This window comes from Ranitomeya variabilis, chromosome 6, assembly GCF_051348905.1.
Source record: "Ranitomeya variabilis isolate aRanVar5 chromosome 6, aRanVar5.hap1, whole genome shotgun sequence".
NCBI classification, from domain to species: Eukaryota; Metazoa; Chordata; class Amphibia; order Anura; family Dendrobatidae; genus Ranitomeya; species Ranitomeya variabilis.
Genome location: NC_135237.1, coordinates 443967794 through 443987734, shown reverse-complemented (window position 1 = coordinate 443987734; position 19941 = coordinate 443967794). Strand labels below are relative to the sequence as shown.

Genomic DNA, 19941 nt, shown 5'->3' with positions numbered 1-19941 from the left:
CTAGCCTCCCATGGAGACTATTGAAGCATGGCAAAAGTAAAAAAAAAAATGTTTTAAAAAAATAAAAAAAATATAAAAGTTTAAATCACCCCCCTTTCTCCCCATTCAAAATAAAACAATAAAAAAAAATCAAACCTACATATATTTGTTATCGCTGTGTTCAGAATCGCCCGATCTATCAATAAAAAAAGGACTAACCTGTTTGCTAAACGGCGTAGTGAGAAAAAAAATTGAAATGCCAGAATTACGTTTTTTTGGTCGCCGCGACATTGCATTAAAATGCAATAACGGGAGATCAAAAGATCGTATGCACACCAAAATGGTATAATTAAAAATGTCCTCACGGCATGCAAAAAATAACCCCTCACCCGACCCCAGATCATGAAAAATGGAGACGCTACAGGTATCGGAAAATGGCGCAATGTTTTTTTTTCTTTAGCAAAGTTTAGAATTTTTTTTCACCACTTAGATAAAAATTAACCTAGACATGTTTGGTGTCTATGAACTCATAATGACCTGGAGAATCGTAATGACATGTCAGTTTTAGCATTTAGTGAACCTAGCAAAAAAGCCAAACAAAAAACAAGTGTGGGATTGCACTTTTTTTGCAATTTCACCGCACTTGGAATTTTTTTCCCGTTTTCTAGTATATGACATGCTAAAACCAATGATGTCATTCAAAAGTACAGCTCATCCCGCAAAAAAAAATCCCTCATATGGCCATATTGACGAAAAAATAAAAAAGTTATGGCTCTGGGAGGAGGGGAGCGAAGAACGAAAATACCCCTGGTCATGAAGGGGTTAAAGCATACTCCAAAAATCCTGTAAAATCAAGTTAGGCCTTATTTTCGAGGTAGGTGTTATTTAGCAGGAAACACATTTAGGAAACACTTTATCAATCAATAGTCATTATCAATCATATATCTATTCTACATTTGGTGTAGGAATAGCTTAAGCTAAAGGTACCGTCACACTAAACGATATCGCTAGCGATCCGTGACGTTGCAGCGTCCTGGATAGCGATATCGTTGTGTTTGACACGCAGCAGCGATCAGGATCCTGCTGTGATATCGCTGGTCGTTGATTAAAGTTCAGAACTTTATTTGGTCGTCAGATCGCCGTGTATCGTTGTGTTTGACAGCAAAAGCAACGATACCAGCGATATTTTACACTGGTAACCAGGGTAAACATCGGGTTACTAAGCGCAGGGCCGCGCTTAGTAACCCGATGTTTACCCTGGTTACCAGTGTAAAATGTAAAAAAACAAACAGTACATACTCACCCTCTGATGTCTGTCACACGTCCCCCGCCGTCCGCTTCCTGCACTGACTGAGCGCCGGCCGTAAAGTGAAAGCACAGTACAGCGGTGACGTTACCGCTCTGCTGTTAGGGCCGGCACTCGCAGTCAGTGCAGGAAGCGGACGCCGGGGGACGCGAAGGTGAGTATGTACTGTTTGTTTTTTTACATTTTACACTGGTAACCAGGGTAAACATCGGGTTACTAAGCGCGGCCCTGCGCTTAGTAACCCGATGTTTACCCTGGTTACCCGGGGACCTCGGCATCCCTGGTCGCTGGAGAGCGGTCTGTGTGACAGCTCTCCAGTGACCAAACAGCGACGCTGCAGCGATCGGCATCGTTGTCTGTATCGCTGCAGCGTCGCTTAGTGTGACGGTACCTTTAGATGTAAGTTTGAAGGAAGTGTATATCAGTTGCTCAAAGTCTCACAATCGGCCTGTTCAAAAGGGCTATTACATTATCTATTTGTATATAGCTGATTGGAGGTGGTTTAATGGCCACAGTTGACTGATGTACATGCACCTTTAAGCACAATTTATTCTTTTTGTTTTTTAGTCAATGACTTTGGTTTACATCTTCACTGCGATAGTTGGAGTAGAAACATTCCATAAACCGGTGTTCCCACATCTTTACATGACAGATTTTTTAATTACATTCCTTGTAGGTATGTATAATATGGTTAATTAATATAGTACATAAATGACAGATAACATTGTTTTACTTGTTGTAAGAATGACTGAATTTGAATCTTTAAAGGGAATCTATCACTAGGTTTTGCAGCCCATTCTATGAGTAGCATACTCTGTATACCCAGAGTGGTGACTGAACCAGCACCGACGCCGCTCCCGTGACTGAAATGGTAATGCTGCCGGGGAGAGTAAAGTTCATTTTCACCCCGCAGTGCTAAGTGCAGGCGCCGGCCAGCATAATAACACTATTACCTTACCGATTAACCCTATATCTGCAGGTTTATAGCATTTTTCCTGGTGACAGATTCCCATTAACACTATTTTGATCAAAAAAGCATCAAAGTTATCCACCGAGACAAGATGTACCCAATCGGGACAGTATCTAACTCTTGTAGTTCACCTCATTATTTCGAGAATTCTCAATGTGTCCGCCCCACACACTGAATGTTTCACTTCCTCGCCATTTATAATATTAGTTTTACATTCCGAAAAGCAGTAAATAGCTTGTCTTTTCTCAGCCAAGACTTGGATAAAGTTGTATTTGGTCAAGACAATGTGATTGTTTGTCAAACAATCAAAAGAAGCTTGAAGATAATGAAAAATTAAAACAAAAAGTAAATTAGAAAGTTGTAGAAGTTGTTCATTTATATAGTGATTTATAGGGTTGAGCGACTTTTGCTTTTTTAGGATCGAGTTGGGTTTTGTGAAACCCGACCTTCTCAAAAGTCGGATCTACTGTAAAGTCGGGTTCCGGTCCCGGAACACGAAACCCAATGCAAGTCAATGTGCATTCATCTCTCTCTCTCTCTCTCTCTCTCTCTCTCTCTCTCTCTCTCTCTCTCTCTCTCTCTCTCTCTCCCTCTCTCCCTCTCTCCCTCTCTCTCTCTCTCTCTCCTCCGTGCATATATTGTATTTGACTCCGGAAATCACTGCAGCCCAAATGGTAATATGGCTCTATGACGCCGCAGAAACCGGGCCGGAACCTATGTCATCACGCTGCCCACAATTAATTGGCTGAAAAAATGGCGGGGAAGGCGTCATTCAAAACGCGACTTTGGCACCAAGATCGCGTACCGCATGGCCGACCCCACGCTGGGATCGGGTCGGGTTTCATGAGACGCCGACTTTGCCAAAAGTCGGCGACTTATGAAAATGACCGATCCGTTTCGCTCAACCCTAGTGATTTAGACAAATACCCACAGTGGTACGGTACATGAATGTTGTTTAGAATGAGAAGATGAATCACTGTCATGTACCTGTTGTTTGAGATTTATTTACGGAATATGTTATGTGTGCGTGTATGAAAAATAACACTATTTCTGACCATTATATGACTTGTCAAATAAATAAGGCAGAACACTGCGGCGCTAAAACATGCAAACATGAAACATGAAAATTGAACTTCATTACTGCACTAGAAATATGAAAAAATGAGAGCGGTTAGCGCATAAAATGGCCAATTCATGTGTACCTGGTAGCCACATTAGGCATCTCTAGTATACCAGGTCCTACACTTTCCTTTCCTCGCTGAGAATAAACGTCTTCATCTGAATGGGTACCTGTGAAACCTCAGAAAGAAGCATATTTCTCAGCTAAAATATGGTATATATATATTTAAGTTTCTTATATTTGCTTGTACTATTTATTTATGTAAAATGTATTTACATGACAGCTACTTTAATGCTATAAATGTTTTGATTTCTACATTCATTTTTTATAAAAATGTAAAGACAAATAGAATACTTGAAATCTAATTTCCTCATTTATATAAAAAATAATGTCTTAACAAATTTTTGTTTTTGATATTCTAGGATGCAGTATACTAATTGCCTTTCCTCAGACATTGTTTAATATTGCTGTGTAAGTTGGCATTTTACATTTACAATTTATATTGGAGAAGCAAATTGACTGAATTGATTTTCTGCTAAATATATAGCTTTATGCTCTCTATATGCACTGGGATACATTCTGTAATTTAATACACACAGGATCTGTAGAAATGTAAAAGAAAAGTGCAAGCATTGTTCAAAATACTTAATTGCAGGGGGTCCATGAGCTGACACACCCACAATCAAAACATGATTATAGCTTTAACTTTTACTGGTTAAATGTTGATTGCACTCTACGTTGTATCATGTTTTTCATGGATAGAACACATTCCCATTATGCTTCACGGACATGTTCTCATGTTTGATTTTTTGTCAACCGATTGTCCACAAACAAAAAAACATAGAGACGTGATGTCTAATTTTGATCCAATTTATAGATCAAAATTACTAGATCAAGTCAATGGATCCACCTAAAAGATTTAAGGTCTGTTAAAGACTTATCAATATGTAACTTTTGGGAGGATATGCAAGATAAATTACAAAGTGATCTGTGACTTCTTGTGACGTGTGTAATCTCATGGATTCTCACTGTTAAAGAATTAAAGTTATCACTATTACAATTCAATTTGTCAGACATTTTGCATAAACTGTCTCAATATAGTTAAAGGGGTTGTCCACTACTAGGACAATAACTTCTTAAACTAAATGTTTGGCCAAGATAAAATAATAAAACCGCTACTCACCTCCCGTGCCTGCGGTTTCGTGGTCTCGCATAGGCTTCTACAGTATAATGCACTCCCCATAGGCAGACTCTATGTAGTATAATGCAGTTCTCATAGGCATTTATATAGTATAAAGCACCCACATAGGCTTCCATATAGTATAATGCACTCCCTATAGGCAGACTCTATACAGTATAATGCACTCCCCATAGGCAGACCTATAGTATAATGCACTCCCCATCTGCATACTCTATATAGTATAAGGCACTCCCCATAGGCAGACTCTATAGTATAAGGCACTCCCCATAGGCCTGTATAGTATAAAGCACTCCCCATAGGCCTCTATGCACTATAATGCACTCCCCATAGGCAGATAAAATATAGTATAATGCACTCCCAGGTGCCAAGTAATGTCATCATCGTGCCTGCTGTCATTGTCTGCTTCAGGGACGTCAGACACAGAGGGGGATTGATGGGGAGGAAGCATGACAATCCCTGCCTCATCAGTGCTTTCAGCTGTATCCAGTCGATATAGTTGAACTTGCGATGACGTTTGTGCACTGGCCCACCCCCTCCTGCTTAAGGGCGTTATAGTGGCCAGGTGGCAGTGCAGGGAGATTGAGTCTCCCTGCTCTCCTGCAAAGTGTAACTGTATGATCATGCTTGCGCACGCCTATGCATTTAACAGTAGCATTGCTCCGGGTGGGCCCCTGAAAGCACGGGGCCTGGGGCGACCGGCTCATCTGCCCTCCTAGTAGCCACGCTACTGGTTGCAACTGAACCTCCTGTTCTACTGTACATACAGTTTGCTTGATATAAACTGCTTAAGCATCACTCCAGCAGGGTTTTTTTTTAATCGCCGGAGTGGTGTCACTAATGTTTCCTGCCCTTAGTAATATACTTGCCAACCTCCATGTTCTTGTATTCTGGGTGCTGCTCCGTTCGTCTTCTGCAGGTTGTGACCTGTCAGATCGCTCCAGTGTTTGCTGGGCGAGCTGGAGGTCTCTTCTCAATGTAAGTCTATGAGAGCCAGAACGAGAGCTTGTGAACGTTAGCTCTGACTTCCAGTCAGTCAGGAGCTGCAGTCACAAGATGGCGGAAAGGGACAGGAGCCAAGCTGGGAAGAGCAGGATATGGTAGCTGGTGAGCATATTAATAGAGAATGGGATCATGCTTAACGATAGAACTCCAGTGGTCAAATAAAAAATACACTTGAGTGGTGCTTTAAATTTTTTGAGAGGCATGCTCTATCTGATCCTTAGCAGATGCATTTTCACTACATGGGCAAACTAATGCCTGCATTTTCCACTCTAGTGAAGTAGCATTATGTTGCTAGCTGCATATTTTTACTTAATCATTTCAATTTGAAACAAAAATCATTAGTGCTTTAAAAGCATCCAAATGGTGGTCTATTAATGGGTAAAGCATTCAAAGATATTATAGGGACTGATAGATAAGGAGCAATTAGTAGAGATGCATCTGTAGTTCAACTAAAGTAACTATCTGCCTTAACATGTTTCAATGGAATGCCCATGCTTCCTCAGAGGTAGTGGAACTAAGCATTACCAGTACCCCTGAGGACGCTTATGCATATTGATGAAACTTATTGGGGCTAGGGTTTAATTCATACCAGTTCTGTGGCCCTGAATCGGCCTAGTTTAGGAAGCACACTGGATGCATCTCCACTGAACACATTGCAATTTATGGCTCCTTATCTATAGTTCCTCCAAATGTCTATTAAAAGACATTCTGTACAATTACCACTAAGCTATGCAGCCTATATTTATTCTTGTGTACATCTACCTAAAGAGAACGCGTTATGAGATATATACCGCCTGAACTGGGGTTCAGGCTTCCTCATAACAAACCTTTACCCTCATATCGTCTTATTCTAAAGTACTGTGGCTTTCAGCGAGTGTAATGTTTAGAAACCAGTCAAAAGGGGGATAGAACAGTCACCTGGGTGGCTTTCACCCTGCCTTGCCAGTCTAACTGATCTCAACTTTCAAAGTGACTTTATTTGATGCTGTCCATGGTTTAAGCAGCAAGAATCGGGTGACAGGTTTCCTGTTAATTAGAATTTTTCTTCTAAACTTGAGTTATTTAAGATCCATTTACAGAATATATTTTTCCATGTACATAATTTTGAAAACTGAATCAAAATTCTTTGTAGAATTCTCATTTGGATGAAATATAACATTAGAACGTTGCTCTATGTGTGCATGCCTGTAGCAAATGAAAATATAAGGCAGAGTCGTGAACAGTAACTCATTTTCTGCCTGTTAATTGGAAGAAATAAAAATGCAACTTCACGGACAGTGAAATATTTATTTTTATTTGAGCAGGATAGCAAACCAGTAAAAAAGTTAAGAAGCAAATATCCAGATACAATTAAAATCCATAGGACGGTAAGTTAGAACAGAGACATCTCATAGATCTATGCGTTTTGGGTGTGAACCTCCCTTGGTTATGATAACAGCTCCACAAGACCAGCTTATTTAAATAGTATTAAGATCAGGTTAACACAGAGGTGGTGAGTTCTCCTTCCATGGAAGTTTTCAAACAGAGGCTGGACAGACATCTGTCTGGGGTGATTTAGTGAATCCTGCTTTGAGCAGGGGGTTGGATCAGATGATCCAGGAGGTCCCTTCTAAAGGTACCTTCACACGAAACGACTTTACAACAAGAACAACAACGATCCGTGACGTTGCAGCGTCCTCGCTAGCGATATCGTTGTGTTTGACACGCAGCAGCGATCTGGATCCTGCTGTGATATCGCTGGTCGTTGAATAAAGTTCAGAACTTTATTTGGTCGTCAGACCGGCGTGTATCGTCAGGTTTGACACCAAAAGCAACGATACCAGCGATGTTTTACACTGGTAACCAGGGTAAATATCGGGTTACTAAGCGCAGGGCCGCGCTTAGTAACCCAATGTTTACCCTGGTTACCAGCGTAAAAGTAAAAATAACAAACAGTACATACTCACCTGCGCGTCCCCTGCCGTCCGCTACCTGCTCTGACTGAGCGCCGGCCCTAAAGTGAAAGTACAGCACAGCGGTGACGTCACCGCTCTGCTGTTAGGGCCGGCGCTCACACAGTACAGGAAGCGGACGCCGGAGGACGCGCAGGTGAGCATGTACTGTTTGTTATTTTTACTTTTACGCTGGTAACCAGGGTAAACATCGGGTTACTAAGGGCGGCCCTGCGCTTAGCAACCCGATGTTTACCCTGGTTACCCGGGGACCTCGGCATCGTTGGTCGCTGGAGAGCGGTCTGTGTGACAGCTCTCCAGCGACCAAACAGCGATGCTGCAGCGATCGGCATCGTTGTCGCTATCGCTGCAGCGTCGCTTCGTGTGAAGGTACCTTAACTCTACCATTCTATGATTCTATTATTCTATGAATGCTAGTTAATTAAGCTGGTCTTCTTGTTGCGTTGTTATCATGACTTTCACACCTGAAACGCATAGATCTATAAGATGTCTTTGTTCTAACTTACCATCCTATGGCTTTTAACTGTATCTGAAGATTTGCTTTTTACCTTTTTCACTAGTTTGCTATTTTGCACAAATAAATATAATTTATATTTAATTTTCCGTGAAGTTGAATTTTTCTTTCTTCCATTGAATCTTCATTGTGTCTTGGCATAGACGCTCTCCCTGCTCCGGACTTTATGGCGATTTAATGAGGGTGAGCTGGACCTTCTTTTTCCTTTTTTTTCTGCCTGCAGAGCTTATCGACAGAAAACCTTGCTGAAGGACTCCGTACATGAAGCACTTTTACCATTATATTCTCCTTCCCTTTTATTTATTTTGATTACCATCTGGACTATTTTTTCTCCATGTAAAATCCTGGACAAACAGCCGCGGTTGTTTTTATGGCTGGTCGGTGTACTCTTCTCAAATGTGACTGTAAGTATGAGTTGGACATGTTTGTTATATAGTGTAACCAAAAAGCAAGGATACATTGTTTTTCTGGTTACTTGTATATTAATGGAATGTAATATGTATAGTTATTTCCATTTCTGTCATATATACTGTAGATATTTCAGCTGACATCGGCATCTATACTTTTATTTGACAGTGCAGAGTTATTATATGCCAGATGAGTAACACCAGATCTGAAGTCTTCTGTTGGCTCCTTTGGCCATTGTCATTATTGGTTGGTCTCGCTGTGTTTGGATGTCTTGGGTCCCTGGAAGAGCTCACTTTCTTTGCCTTCACAGCTTTTGCTACAGCTGCCCACATTCATTATGGAGTTTGTGTGGTGAGTGTTAGTTTGCTTTCTTCAGTATTAAAAAAAAAGTCTTTTGTAGCATCTTTACGTGACTATCCTGTGAACCAATGTTTGGAGGGACATAAAAGGAACCTATCTTGTTTTGAAATGATATTAACCTTCAGCGGTGACTATAACAGCTCCCTGCCGGGGAGTGATAGTGAGCGATGACTATAACAGCTCCCTGCCGGGGAGTGATAGTGAGCGATGACTATAACAGTTCCCTGTCGGGGAGTGATAGTGAGCGATGACTATAACAGCTCCCTGCACCGCCCCTATGACTGAAAGCGAGCAGCTACAAGGAGGATATAAGTTCATTTTTATCCCTGTAGCTGCTGCTCCAGTAAAGCAGGCAGTCATGATTTTAATGCTATATATCTGCAGATTAATTCTATATCTGCAGGTAATGTTTCCTCACATGACAAGTTCCCTTTTAAACAGGATTCGATTTATAACAAAAAATCAGACACAGTCATCCATAGGTAACACCATGAATGCAGTTTTGTGATATAGACCCCTGTTTTATCGAGAAAGTTTTGAACAAATATTATTTCATATGTAAAATACTAATCTTATATTTTATTTTAGGGGAAACAACTGAGCAAACATTTCCATATTTACGTATTCTCCCTAAAGAAGCGGTATGCAGATTGAGTAACTGACATGTAAATGCAAGTTTTATATTTATATTATACTTTACGTATTTTAAGAACTGTAAGGAAGATGCTGTAAATATTTTTGTATTTTGGGATATCTAGAAAGAGCACCAATCATTGCACTACTAAATACTTTTCAAAATTACTGTTCTTATTTTCCAATCTGTATTAAAACTAACAGCTGCAGCTCTCAGCATAAATGAGTACACCCTCCTTGAAAAGTAAGATTTTAATTAATACATGACTTAGCACAAAAGCAATTTCCAAAATTTTGACAAGGCCAAGTTTCATAGAATTTTTTTAACCCATAACATGAATGTAAAGTTAATAATATAACTTTCATTACAAAATCTTCAGTTTTATTCAAATTAGTTGATGCTTTATTATGTATATTTCCGTTCCTAATTACACAGTGCCCCTCTTATATACAGCAGCGTCCCTTACATATCGGATTATATAGAACCCTGTCTTTATTACATACCGTCCTGTCTTGTTAGATGTATAATGCAATGACGGCTGATGGAGCATAGGAAAGCCTCTTTTCTAATGGAGGAGCTGATGGACTGGTCGTCTGGTCACCGACTGCTCCATCAGCAGTCATTTTATATCTAACAAGAGAGGGGACTATGCAATAAGAGAGGGCGCTGTGAATAACAAAAATAACAAGAATACACTATTGTAAGAGACAGCACTGTACATAACAGCAGAGGAAGCTATATAATAAGGGATGTCATCATATATAACTAGAGAGGTTGGTACGCAATAAGGGACAGTGTGATACATAATAAAAAAGGAAACTACGTAACTAAGGGCAGTGTTATACATAATAAGTGAGTTCACTGTATACTAAGGAACTGTGTGAGTACACTATATGCTAAGGGACTGTGTTATACATAATAATTGAGTACATTATATACTAAGAGACTGTGCTATACATAATAAGATTACATCCCTGTATCTGTGTGTAGTGTTGGTGTGCTGCCCGCTTTTACAGATGCATTGAGCATGTCCTATTCTGATCCTCAAAATCGGATCAGAAGAGGACATTCTCTGACCCTCATGGATCTCATTTTCAGATCCGTGATTTTCATGTATGTATGTGCCATTCGATAAAAAAACCTGGAAGCACACAGATATTTCACACCAATGTGAGAATGTAGAATAAGGGATTTTACAGATGACATTATCACTCCACGTCACACAATGCAGATACAGAATAATATCTACATCCAGACACTTACCACTGACGTCTCGTCTGATTAGAGACACTTTATCCTGTTTGTTCTCCACCTTGTCAGACCTTCATGTAGACATCTCCCAGCCACGACTTGTCTTGTCACGATGATCTTCGCAGCCCTGAAAATAACAGTCACATACATTGTATACATACATGTGTCTCCCCCATGAATACAGATATGTACCCCAACATTAATATACTATTAGCCACGCACTATTAAAAATATAAAGAGACAAGCAGCATTGTGCCCCCATTAACTATAATCTCTGCCGCCCAATAATATGTTATTCAGTCTGTGATTCTCCACAATTACCTGTAAGGCTCTGTGCACACCGAAAATATGCAAGGTTTTACAGTACAGGAAAATTGAATGAGATCCCTGAAGTCACATGCACATGATGCTTATTTTTTCCTTGCAGATTTGCAGCAGATTAAAATCTGCATAATCTCAATTCTTGCAGCGTATTTGTCCTGTGCTAATGGGGAAAAATACGCAACAAAAGAATGGCAAAAATGTGGAAAAAAATGTATTTTACGCAACTTTCTCTCTGCCAACACATTAGGATATGCAGCAGATTTTTCTCCTGCAAATCCTGAACGTGTGTATATAGCCTTAGGGTACCGTCACACAGTGCCATTTTCATCGCTACGACGGCACGATTCGTGACGTTCTAGCGATATCGTTACGATATCGTAGTGTCTGACACGCTACTGCGATCTGGAACCCCGCTGAGAATCGTACGTCGTAGCAGATCGTTTGAAACTTTCTTTCGTCGTCTAGTGTCCCGCTGTGGCGGCATGATCGCATTGTGTGACACAGGTTGTATACGATGTGCGCACAGTAACCAACGGCTTCTACATCGCAAATACGTCATGAAATTATCGCTCCAGCGCCGTGTATTGCAACGTGTGACCGCAGTCTACGACGCTGGAGCGATAATCATATGATGCTGCAACGTCACGAATCGTGCCGTCGTAGCGATGAAAATGGCACTGTGTGACGGTACCCTTAGTCGCTGTCCTGTGTCCCAATCATTCATTATAAGTCCTTGATAACATCATAATGAATTTGGGGGTGGGAGAAGATGCCATCAGGTACTGAGCATCATCTGCCACCTCCCAATTCATTACAAGTCCCTGACAGTGTCTTCTCCCACCTTTCAGTTAATTATAAAGTGTCCTATGCACCTTATTGTCTCCTCTCCCACTCCACAATAAATTTTAAGTCCCCAATAGCATTACAATGAATTAGAAGATGAGGGAGGACGCTATAGGGGCTTAGCACCCAACTCCACCACCCAAAATTCATTTTACATCCATATCTAACGTCCTCCTCCCTCTCCTCCTGTTCATAAGTCCATTATAAGTCCAACTTCCTCCCATCCCAATCCCCCACACCATTCATTGTCCTCCTCCCCCCACTTCCCATCATTGCCCTCTCCATCACCTCCATCATTGACCTCTCCATCACCTCCATCATTGCCTTCTTCACCCCCCCATCATTACCCTCTCTACCTGTCCATAATTGCCCTCTCTACCACCTCCATCATTGCCCTCTCCACCACCCTAATCATTGTCCTCCCCATCGCCTCCATAATCGCTCTCTCAACCACTTCCATCACTACCCTGTCTACCACCTTCATCAATGCCTTCTCCCCCACTACCTCCATCATTGTCCTTTCCACCACCTCCATCATTGCTTCCTCCCCCACAACCCCATCATTATCCTTTCCACCACCATTATTGCCTCCTCTCCATCACCCCCATCATTGCCCTCTATACACACCCACACACCAGTCACCTCTTTGCACATTCCCCGCAGCCACACCAGACACACACACAGACACAGACACACACAGCACTACTCACCTCTCCACACATTCCCTGGCAGCCGCAGCATCTTTATTGTCAGCAGGTTTCTCTTTTGCACAGACATGCGCTGAATATTGACATCATCCAGCTGCGCTGCTGTATCAGACAGGAAGCGCAGGCAGGACCGATCCGTGCAGCTCCGATCCACTCCGCTGCCATTTTGTAGGTGGCGGAGCTGCAGGGATCGCTCCTTGCCCATCGCACATGAGGGCAATCTGTCCAGGGGCCCCTTGGGCCAGATTTCCCTCAGTGTCAATCACCCTGCAGTGGCCCCCCTCCACATCCGGGCCCCGTGCAGCCGCACCAATTGCACATTCGGTGTGTCAGCCCCTGCCTTCATGATTTTTAGTGACAGCACAAAGTCTTCTAGGCCTGTAATGAACAAACTGGCAACATACTGCAACATCTGTCTTTTTCCATTCTTCATGAATAGCCTCTTTTAGAGCCTGGATCCTGGATGGAGAGTGATGACAACTTGCCTCTTCAGAATTCCCAATAGGTGTTCAATTAGGTTCAGATCAAGAGACATACTGTACTTAGCCACTGAATCACTTTCCCCTGATCTTCTTCTGAAATGCACAGTGGCCTTAGGTGTGTGTTTAGCATCACTGTCATGTTAGAAAAGTGCTCGTCTACCAAGGGCATGGAGTGATGGTAGCATCTTCTCTTTAAATATAAAACAGTACATCTGTTAGTTCATGATACCATCAATGAAATGTAGTTCCCCGACACCAGCAACACTCATGAAGCCCCACATACGGACACAGCCACCACCATGTTTCACTGTAGGCACCATGCATTTAAAAAAATGTGGAAAAAGTAGTTTCTGTTTAAAAGTTGTGGGTTTTTAACTGAACAAAATGCAGTGTGAATAAAACTTTAAAGTCCCATTCTAGCGCTGTTTTTTTTTTGTTTCCCCATTTGTTGGCTGTCCATAATGTATGTTTAGTGTATGCATTAAAATAACAATCACTGCCTTCTGCCATTTCAAGCACTGGCCTACTGTACTTTAAATCAGTAATCACACAGTGAAAACGACCTGATTTATCTAATCTCTTAGGAGGATTAACCAAATATATTTGTGCTCATATTGTTCCTGCGCTCAATTATTGCATTACCTTGCTTATGTTCATTGTTCGAACTTCTGTAGCTCTGATAGCACATTCCTTAACATTATTATGGATGTTCATTGTTTTAATCTCTTTTAGGGAAATCATCTGATAAAAGATTTCACCATTTAAAAGTCTTCCTTGAAGAAACTGTATAAAGCCAGAAAATCAAAAGTCTCTAAAACTTTGTATTATATAAGCAAACAAGTGTCTGCCATTTTCAGACTGCAACACAATGAGCAGAGCTCGTATACTGGTGAATGAGTGGAACCAGGGTTTACTGTACCTACAATACTGTGTAAAAGTTTTAGGCAGGTGTGGGAAAAAAGTTCTGCTAAGTAGAATTTTTATTTTTTTAAAAATAAAAATAGAATTTCCAGTACATAATATTTATCAATTAGCAAAATGAATGAAAAAAAGAGAAATCTAAATCAAGTTAATATTTGGTGTGACCACCTTCTGCCTTCAATATTGCATCAGTTCTTCTAGGCACACTCGTACACAGTTTTGAAGGAACTCGACAAGGGTGTTGTCCAAAATATCTTGGAGAACTAACCAGAGATCTTCTGTGGATGTAGGCTTGTGCAAATCCTTCTGTCTCTTTGTTGTAATATTAGATATTGTACCTAAAAGAATTGATGCAATTTTGACGGCAAAGTGTCATCACACCAAATATTGATTTTATTTAGATTTCTTTGTTGTTAATTCACTCAGATTTTTTTTTCAAATTATCAAAATACAATGATAGAGGGGTTGTTCAGGTTTATCATGTAAAAGCCTACAGTCACTCTGTGACTGCAGACTTGTGAATCCTCACATTACTCACAGGGTGCGCTGTCATGATTCTCAGGTGTCGGTGCTATAAGTGAACACGTAAGCAGACTTTTGTGAAGAACCTGGAAAAACCCTTTAACATTTCTCTTTTTAAATGTGTTCTTACTTTGCAGCATTTTCCCACACCTGCCTAAAACGTTTGCATAATATTGTTTATAACTGGGTTATGGTTTACATCATTTTATACAATCTTGAATGCTATTATCAATGTATTTCATTATTATTTTTTGTATTTGTTTCTTTAAAAATAAAAACAAATGTACAAATCCACAGAGTTTATTAACTTCAGTTATGCTGCTATGGATGGCGGGTTATACATGTAGTTTTGGTAAAGTTTATATTTTATGTATTTTTAGCTACAGCAGGTGTAAGACTTTTAATCTTCTTCCATCGGGAAAACATTAAGAACTTTTAATTATTGTGATGGCTGCACATTGGCCCTTTAGACATATATCTTAGAGTTTCACAGATCCATAATGCTGAACATCATATACCTTTACTTGCATTACACATGTTTAAGCACACTTATATACACCCATACACCACATATACTGTATATTTTATACAAGTACACTAATAACATTAAAATCATTGATGGGTGATCAGTGCAGGGCCAGTGAGTTGCTGACCTACCTTCATTGCACCTCGTTCCCTGGGTCTCTTTTGGTTTAATTGATGCAGCTTCAGTACTATGTTCTGTGGCAGAGAGTGAAGTGGAACAAAGAAGCAAGAAAAGGGTTGGCATTTTTTTTAACAAGGACATTGAAAAACTGGAGCAAGTTCAGAGAAAAGCTACCAGGATGGTGAGCAGACTGCAAAGTATGTCCTATGAGTAACGGTTAAAGGATCTGGGAATGTTTAGGCTAAGTGGAGACTTAATAGCGGTCTACAAATATCTGAAAGGCTTACACAGTGTAGAGGGATTATCCTTATTCTCAATTGCACATGGAAGCACAAGAAGCGATTGAATGAAACTGAAAGGGAGAAGATACAGATTAAATATTCTGAAAAAAAAAAATTGACATTGCGGTTTATCAATGAGTGGAAAAGGCTTCCATCAAAGGTGGCGAGTTTTCCTTCAATGGAAGTCTTCAAACAGAGGCTGGACAGATTTCTGTCTGAGATAGTTTAGTGAATCCTGCATTGAACAGGGGGTCGGACATGATGACCCTTGAGGTCCCTTCCATCTCTAACATTTTAAGATTCTATGATCATCAACACATGCAGTGCAAAGATGTTGTATTAAAGCTATCTTCCCATATTGTTTTAATTATTTCATTAAAAGTATTTACTTGAATGAAGCAACAATTCTATTACTTCTTTGTGTAGCCTGTATGCGAGTGTTGACTTTAAAGATGCATACTAGTGATGAGCAAGTGTGCTCGTTACTCGAGATTTCCGAGCATGCTCGGGTGTTCTCCTAGTATTTTGGACGTACTCGTAGATTACGTTTGTGTCACCGCATCTGCTTTATTTGCGGCTGCTAGACAGCCTGAATACATGTGGGGATTCCCTAACAAACAGACATTCCCTGCAAGTGTTCAGGTTGTCTAACAGCTGCAAATCATGCAGCTGTGGCAACACAAACATAATCTACGAGCATGCCCAAAATAATTGAACACCCGAGCATGCTCGGAAATCTCGAGTAACGAGCACACTCGCTCATCACTAATGCATACCCATCAAAGTTTTTATCCTCTTAATAAATTGCAATCATCATTTCATATTATGTAGCATTGCGTACTTACAATTGCTCATTTTGCCTTTCTACCTACCTAATCAGCAAGATCAGCACATTATCAGATAAGAGGCAATGTAATCTCATTATGTGCACTTGATATCCATTGCAGTGGCCTCAAACAGTGACCACAAGACTGAACTAAAGAGAACTTGTTACCTTGAGATACAGTATGTACCTGCAGACATGGGGTCAATCTACAGTTATATAGGGCTTGATTCACAAAAGCTTTTATGTAATAAACTTTGAAAAGTTGCATAGTTTTAGTACAACACTCGGCTGCGCTAAAATTTTCTGACTTTTGGCATTCCCACGCCTTTTTCACCCAGCACCGACAGTGGGTGGAACTGGGGAGGCATAGTGACTGCCGCTCATCAAATTCATGTCAAGCGGTGATGTTTGCTATGCCACAAATATTACTGTAGCAAGAGTGATGGAACCACTGTGCCATGGTCCGAGGAGAGCCTGGAGGGGAATGACTACGTGAGCTCGTCACTAGAGCCCCTGATAGTGAGGTTAAGCTTGGCTCCCTATGGACACCAGGTGCAGACCATGGACAGACCACAGACACGGCAGTTGACCCCCAAGGGACAGGTAGCTGGAATGGCCCAGTAAGAGAATACAGCTGCTACAGGCAGGCACAGCAGGAACATGGGAACCACAGATGTAGATGGGTATGGTTGGTATACCAATTGGCATCGCAGGGGCTGAAATAAAGTCTGAAAAGGCAGGTACTGGCATGGAGGTTATATGAACAAAAGATGTGAGCACTACTGCAGAAGGTGGTTCCAAACTGTGATATGATATATAGAAAACCTAGCACTCAACTTAATTGCAAAATGGTGAAGAACTTTATTCAGTCCATAGAAGATAGTACAGCAAAATGTTTGGGTCAAACCTGACCTTCGTCAGTAACGTACTGAGTGCTGGCATGGAGGTTAGGGATGGACATGCACTCGCGGAACTAGGCAGGCACTAATGGACAGGGACCTGAGAACTAGCAAGCATGTTGGGAACAAACTAACAATGTTGCATAGGCACCTCCATGCAGGTGGAGGTGCCGTAAATAATAAATGTCTCCCAACCATTGGCTGGGGACACTTTAGAACAGCACATGCAGCCCATTTAAGAAGGAGGGAGCAAATGCACGTGCACTCTAAGCACAGTGCCCAGGGATCTGCGCCCAGTTCGCAGTCCCCAGGCAGTAGCCAAAGATGAGGGGGGAAGTGCTGGATGGAGGCTGCAGTGATGAGTGAGGCAGCGTCCCTGCCGGGTCCAGGAACAGCATGGAGGGACACCGGAGCTACACTTACTCCAGTAGGGACTGGAGTAAGATTTGTGGTGAGGTGCACATCACTCATCTAGTGCTCCTGATTTATGAAGAGGCTAGCACCTCTTCATGAATAAGGAGCATCTGACTCCAGACCATCTCCTCATCCAGACTGGTATGAACAACTGCTGTCTTGATGTATCTGATCCATAGTGTTTAATTCCTGTATAACCAGATTACTGGAGCCATAGTTGCAATGAGAAAATAAGGTTTTATTCTCCCAGTAGTCCCTTTCTTCCAGTTATGGCATTTGCAGTCACCGATCACTATACTGTGAGCACAACTGTAATCACCCCCTAGCTTATTGATTGACAGCCTGCTCTGGGCATACACTGTACACACACTGCAGAGCAGGCAGGCAATCAATGTATAGGGGAGAGATTACAGCACACTTACTGTATAGTGAGCGGTGACTAACATCTGCATGTACTGGGCCAATGAACACAAGTGAGCGGTTGCATGGAAAATGAAACTTAATTTTCTCCTTGTAACAGCTGTTCCACTAATCTAGGTACTGGTCTAAAACCCTGTTCATCTGAAGAACCCTATATCTTCAGTTTAAAGCATTTCTCAAGGTGACAGGTTCCCCTTCAGCTCATCTCCTTTTAGTCCTCATTCATACATGTTTTTTTTCTTCTTTTATATTGTTTTCACATGATAAAAAAATGACTATTTCATCGTGTGTTGATTCTGATTTTCATTTATTTTGGTTCGTGTCCATTTTTACCATAAGGGTGGCATCTATTTTTCCCCTAAAAAAAATCCAAGCATCTCCTACCCATGAAACAGTAAAAAATGACGCAGGGATGGCACCATTTTTTTTTTTGCTTTTCAGGGTGCAGGAGAAAAGTGTGTGAAAAAAATGGTGTGCCAATAGGTGTGGGCTTAGTATATCATGTTATTTCATAACCCCTTAATACTTAATCATATTGTCCTTCAGCAGGCAATAATCAGTAAAGGTGCAGTGTTAAAAAATGACGGTCAGTTTTGAAGGGTCAATATGGAAATAAATAGCGCCAACGTCTTTGAGGTTGCTCTAACTACAGTGTTTTCCCCCAATATCCACAATAATTTAACTACTTATAGGCATTGTGTCAGCTCCAAAATCCATATTGACGTAAGAACATGTCCTTGAGTGGATCTTGGACAAAGAAACCATACCCTTTGCTTAAAAGTCTGCTGGATAGTTTTGGAAGCAATTTTGTTTAGAATTATTATGCAAATTATCTGTTTAGAGCACAATGGGCGGGGCAGCACAATCCAAGGCACGCTTCTCTCACAGTTTTACTAATTCCTCCTTTAGTGCATTGAAAGACAGTTGTGACGACAGCATTTCGTCATTTCCTAGTTTATTTTCTGTTATCTATGCAAAACAGTAACACATGGCCACTGAACAATGATGATTGCTGATATGTTAAGTACATACCTTGTCCTTGCCAGTCAGTTTGTTGGTATTCCAAACAGCGGAGGAAAAACTATGCAAATAGTTACATAATCGAACAATGCAGGTTGGCCTCATTAACTTCTCTATCTGACCTGGATTCTGGTTGAAGGCCAGTTGTGAACTATATAAAGAGACTTTTTCTTCTGGTCCGCGTGACTCTACAGGATATCAGCTTAGCGGACTACAGCCCCAGCTGGAAGACCCCAGAGAAGTCCTAAAAAATCCAGGTTGGGACAATCAGGTCACCTGGTCACATACCTCTCTGCTCTCGGTTAGCTTCCTAACCTTGTCGTTACCTCGTCTCTGTGGGGGTCCAACAAAAGCGGGGTGCCACTGGTGGGGGTAGTCGGTCCTGGAAGCAACTGTAATCCTGGTGAGTCAGCCGAAGGGTGAGACTCTGTAATTTGCATCATCTTGGGTATTTGCGCGCTCCGGTGACCGCTCCATGCATTGCGGTCTCGCGAGATGATGACGTAGCGGTCTCGCAATCAGCGACTTGGATTTCCATGACAGACAGAGGCAGCGACCAATGAATATCCGTGACAGACAGACAGAAGGACGGACAGAAAGACGGAAGTGACCCTTAGACAATTATATAGTAGATGCGATCACCCATATCCATAACAATCTTACAATAACATTATGTATAATAACATTCGAGAGAACTCCGTTATATATTCTGGTTCTCTGAAAATGTGAAGACAAATAGTAAATTTTAAAAGTTACATAGGCTATGTGCAGATGTTGGTTTTGATCGCCTTAAAAAAAATAAATAAATGAGAGCATTCAAATGTAAACCATTTCAGGAAACGGTCACCCATTGGGGAGTTTTTAGCTTCCTGAAGCAGTTTTGAAGAGTTTTCAACTATTAAAATTTATCAACCTCAGATACTGCTGATGTAAAATTAA

At 41.1% G+C, this 19941-nt stretch overlaps 1 protein-coding gene across 7 annotated transcripts in view; it reads left to right on the top strand.

Moving 5' to 3' along the window:
• The window catches only part of LOC143782698 (ethanolaminephosphotransferase 1-like), a 106561-nt gene extending 91771 nt beyond the window's left edge, over positions 1 to 14790 (top strand). For 5 of the 7 annotated variants that reach the window (XM_077270459.1, XM_077270455.1, XM_077270462.1 and 2 more), the window contains 6 exons: positions 1853 to 1961; positions 3798 to 3846; positions 8268 to 8448; positions 8621 to 8803; positions 9401 to 9477; positions 13786 to 14790. In XM_077270459.1, the coding sequence (XP_077126574.1) occupies positions 1853 to 1961; positions 3798 to 3846; positions 8268 to 8448; positions 8621 to 8803; positions 9401 to 9466 (588 nt within the window). In that variant the 3' untranslated portion in view covers positions 9467 to 9477; positions 13786 to 14790. Of the gene's footprint in view, positions 1 to 1852; positions 1962 to 3797; positions 3847 to 8267; positions 8449 to 8620; positions 8804 to 9400; positions 9484 to 13785 lie in introns of all 7 variants that reach the window. The other 2 variants (XM_077270457.1, XM_077270456.1) reach the window with 2 other exon arrangements.
• The last annotated feature ends 5151 nt before the right edge of the window (positions 14791 to 19941 follow it).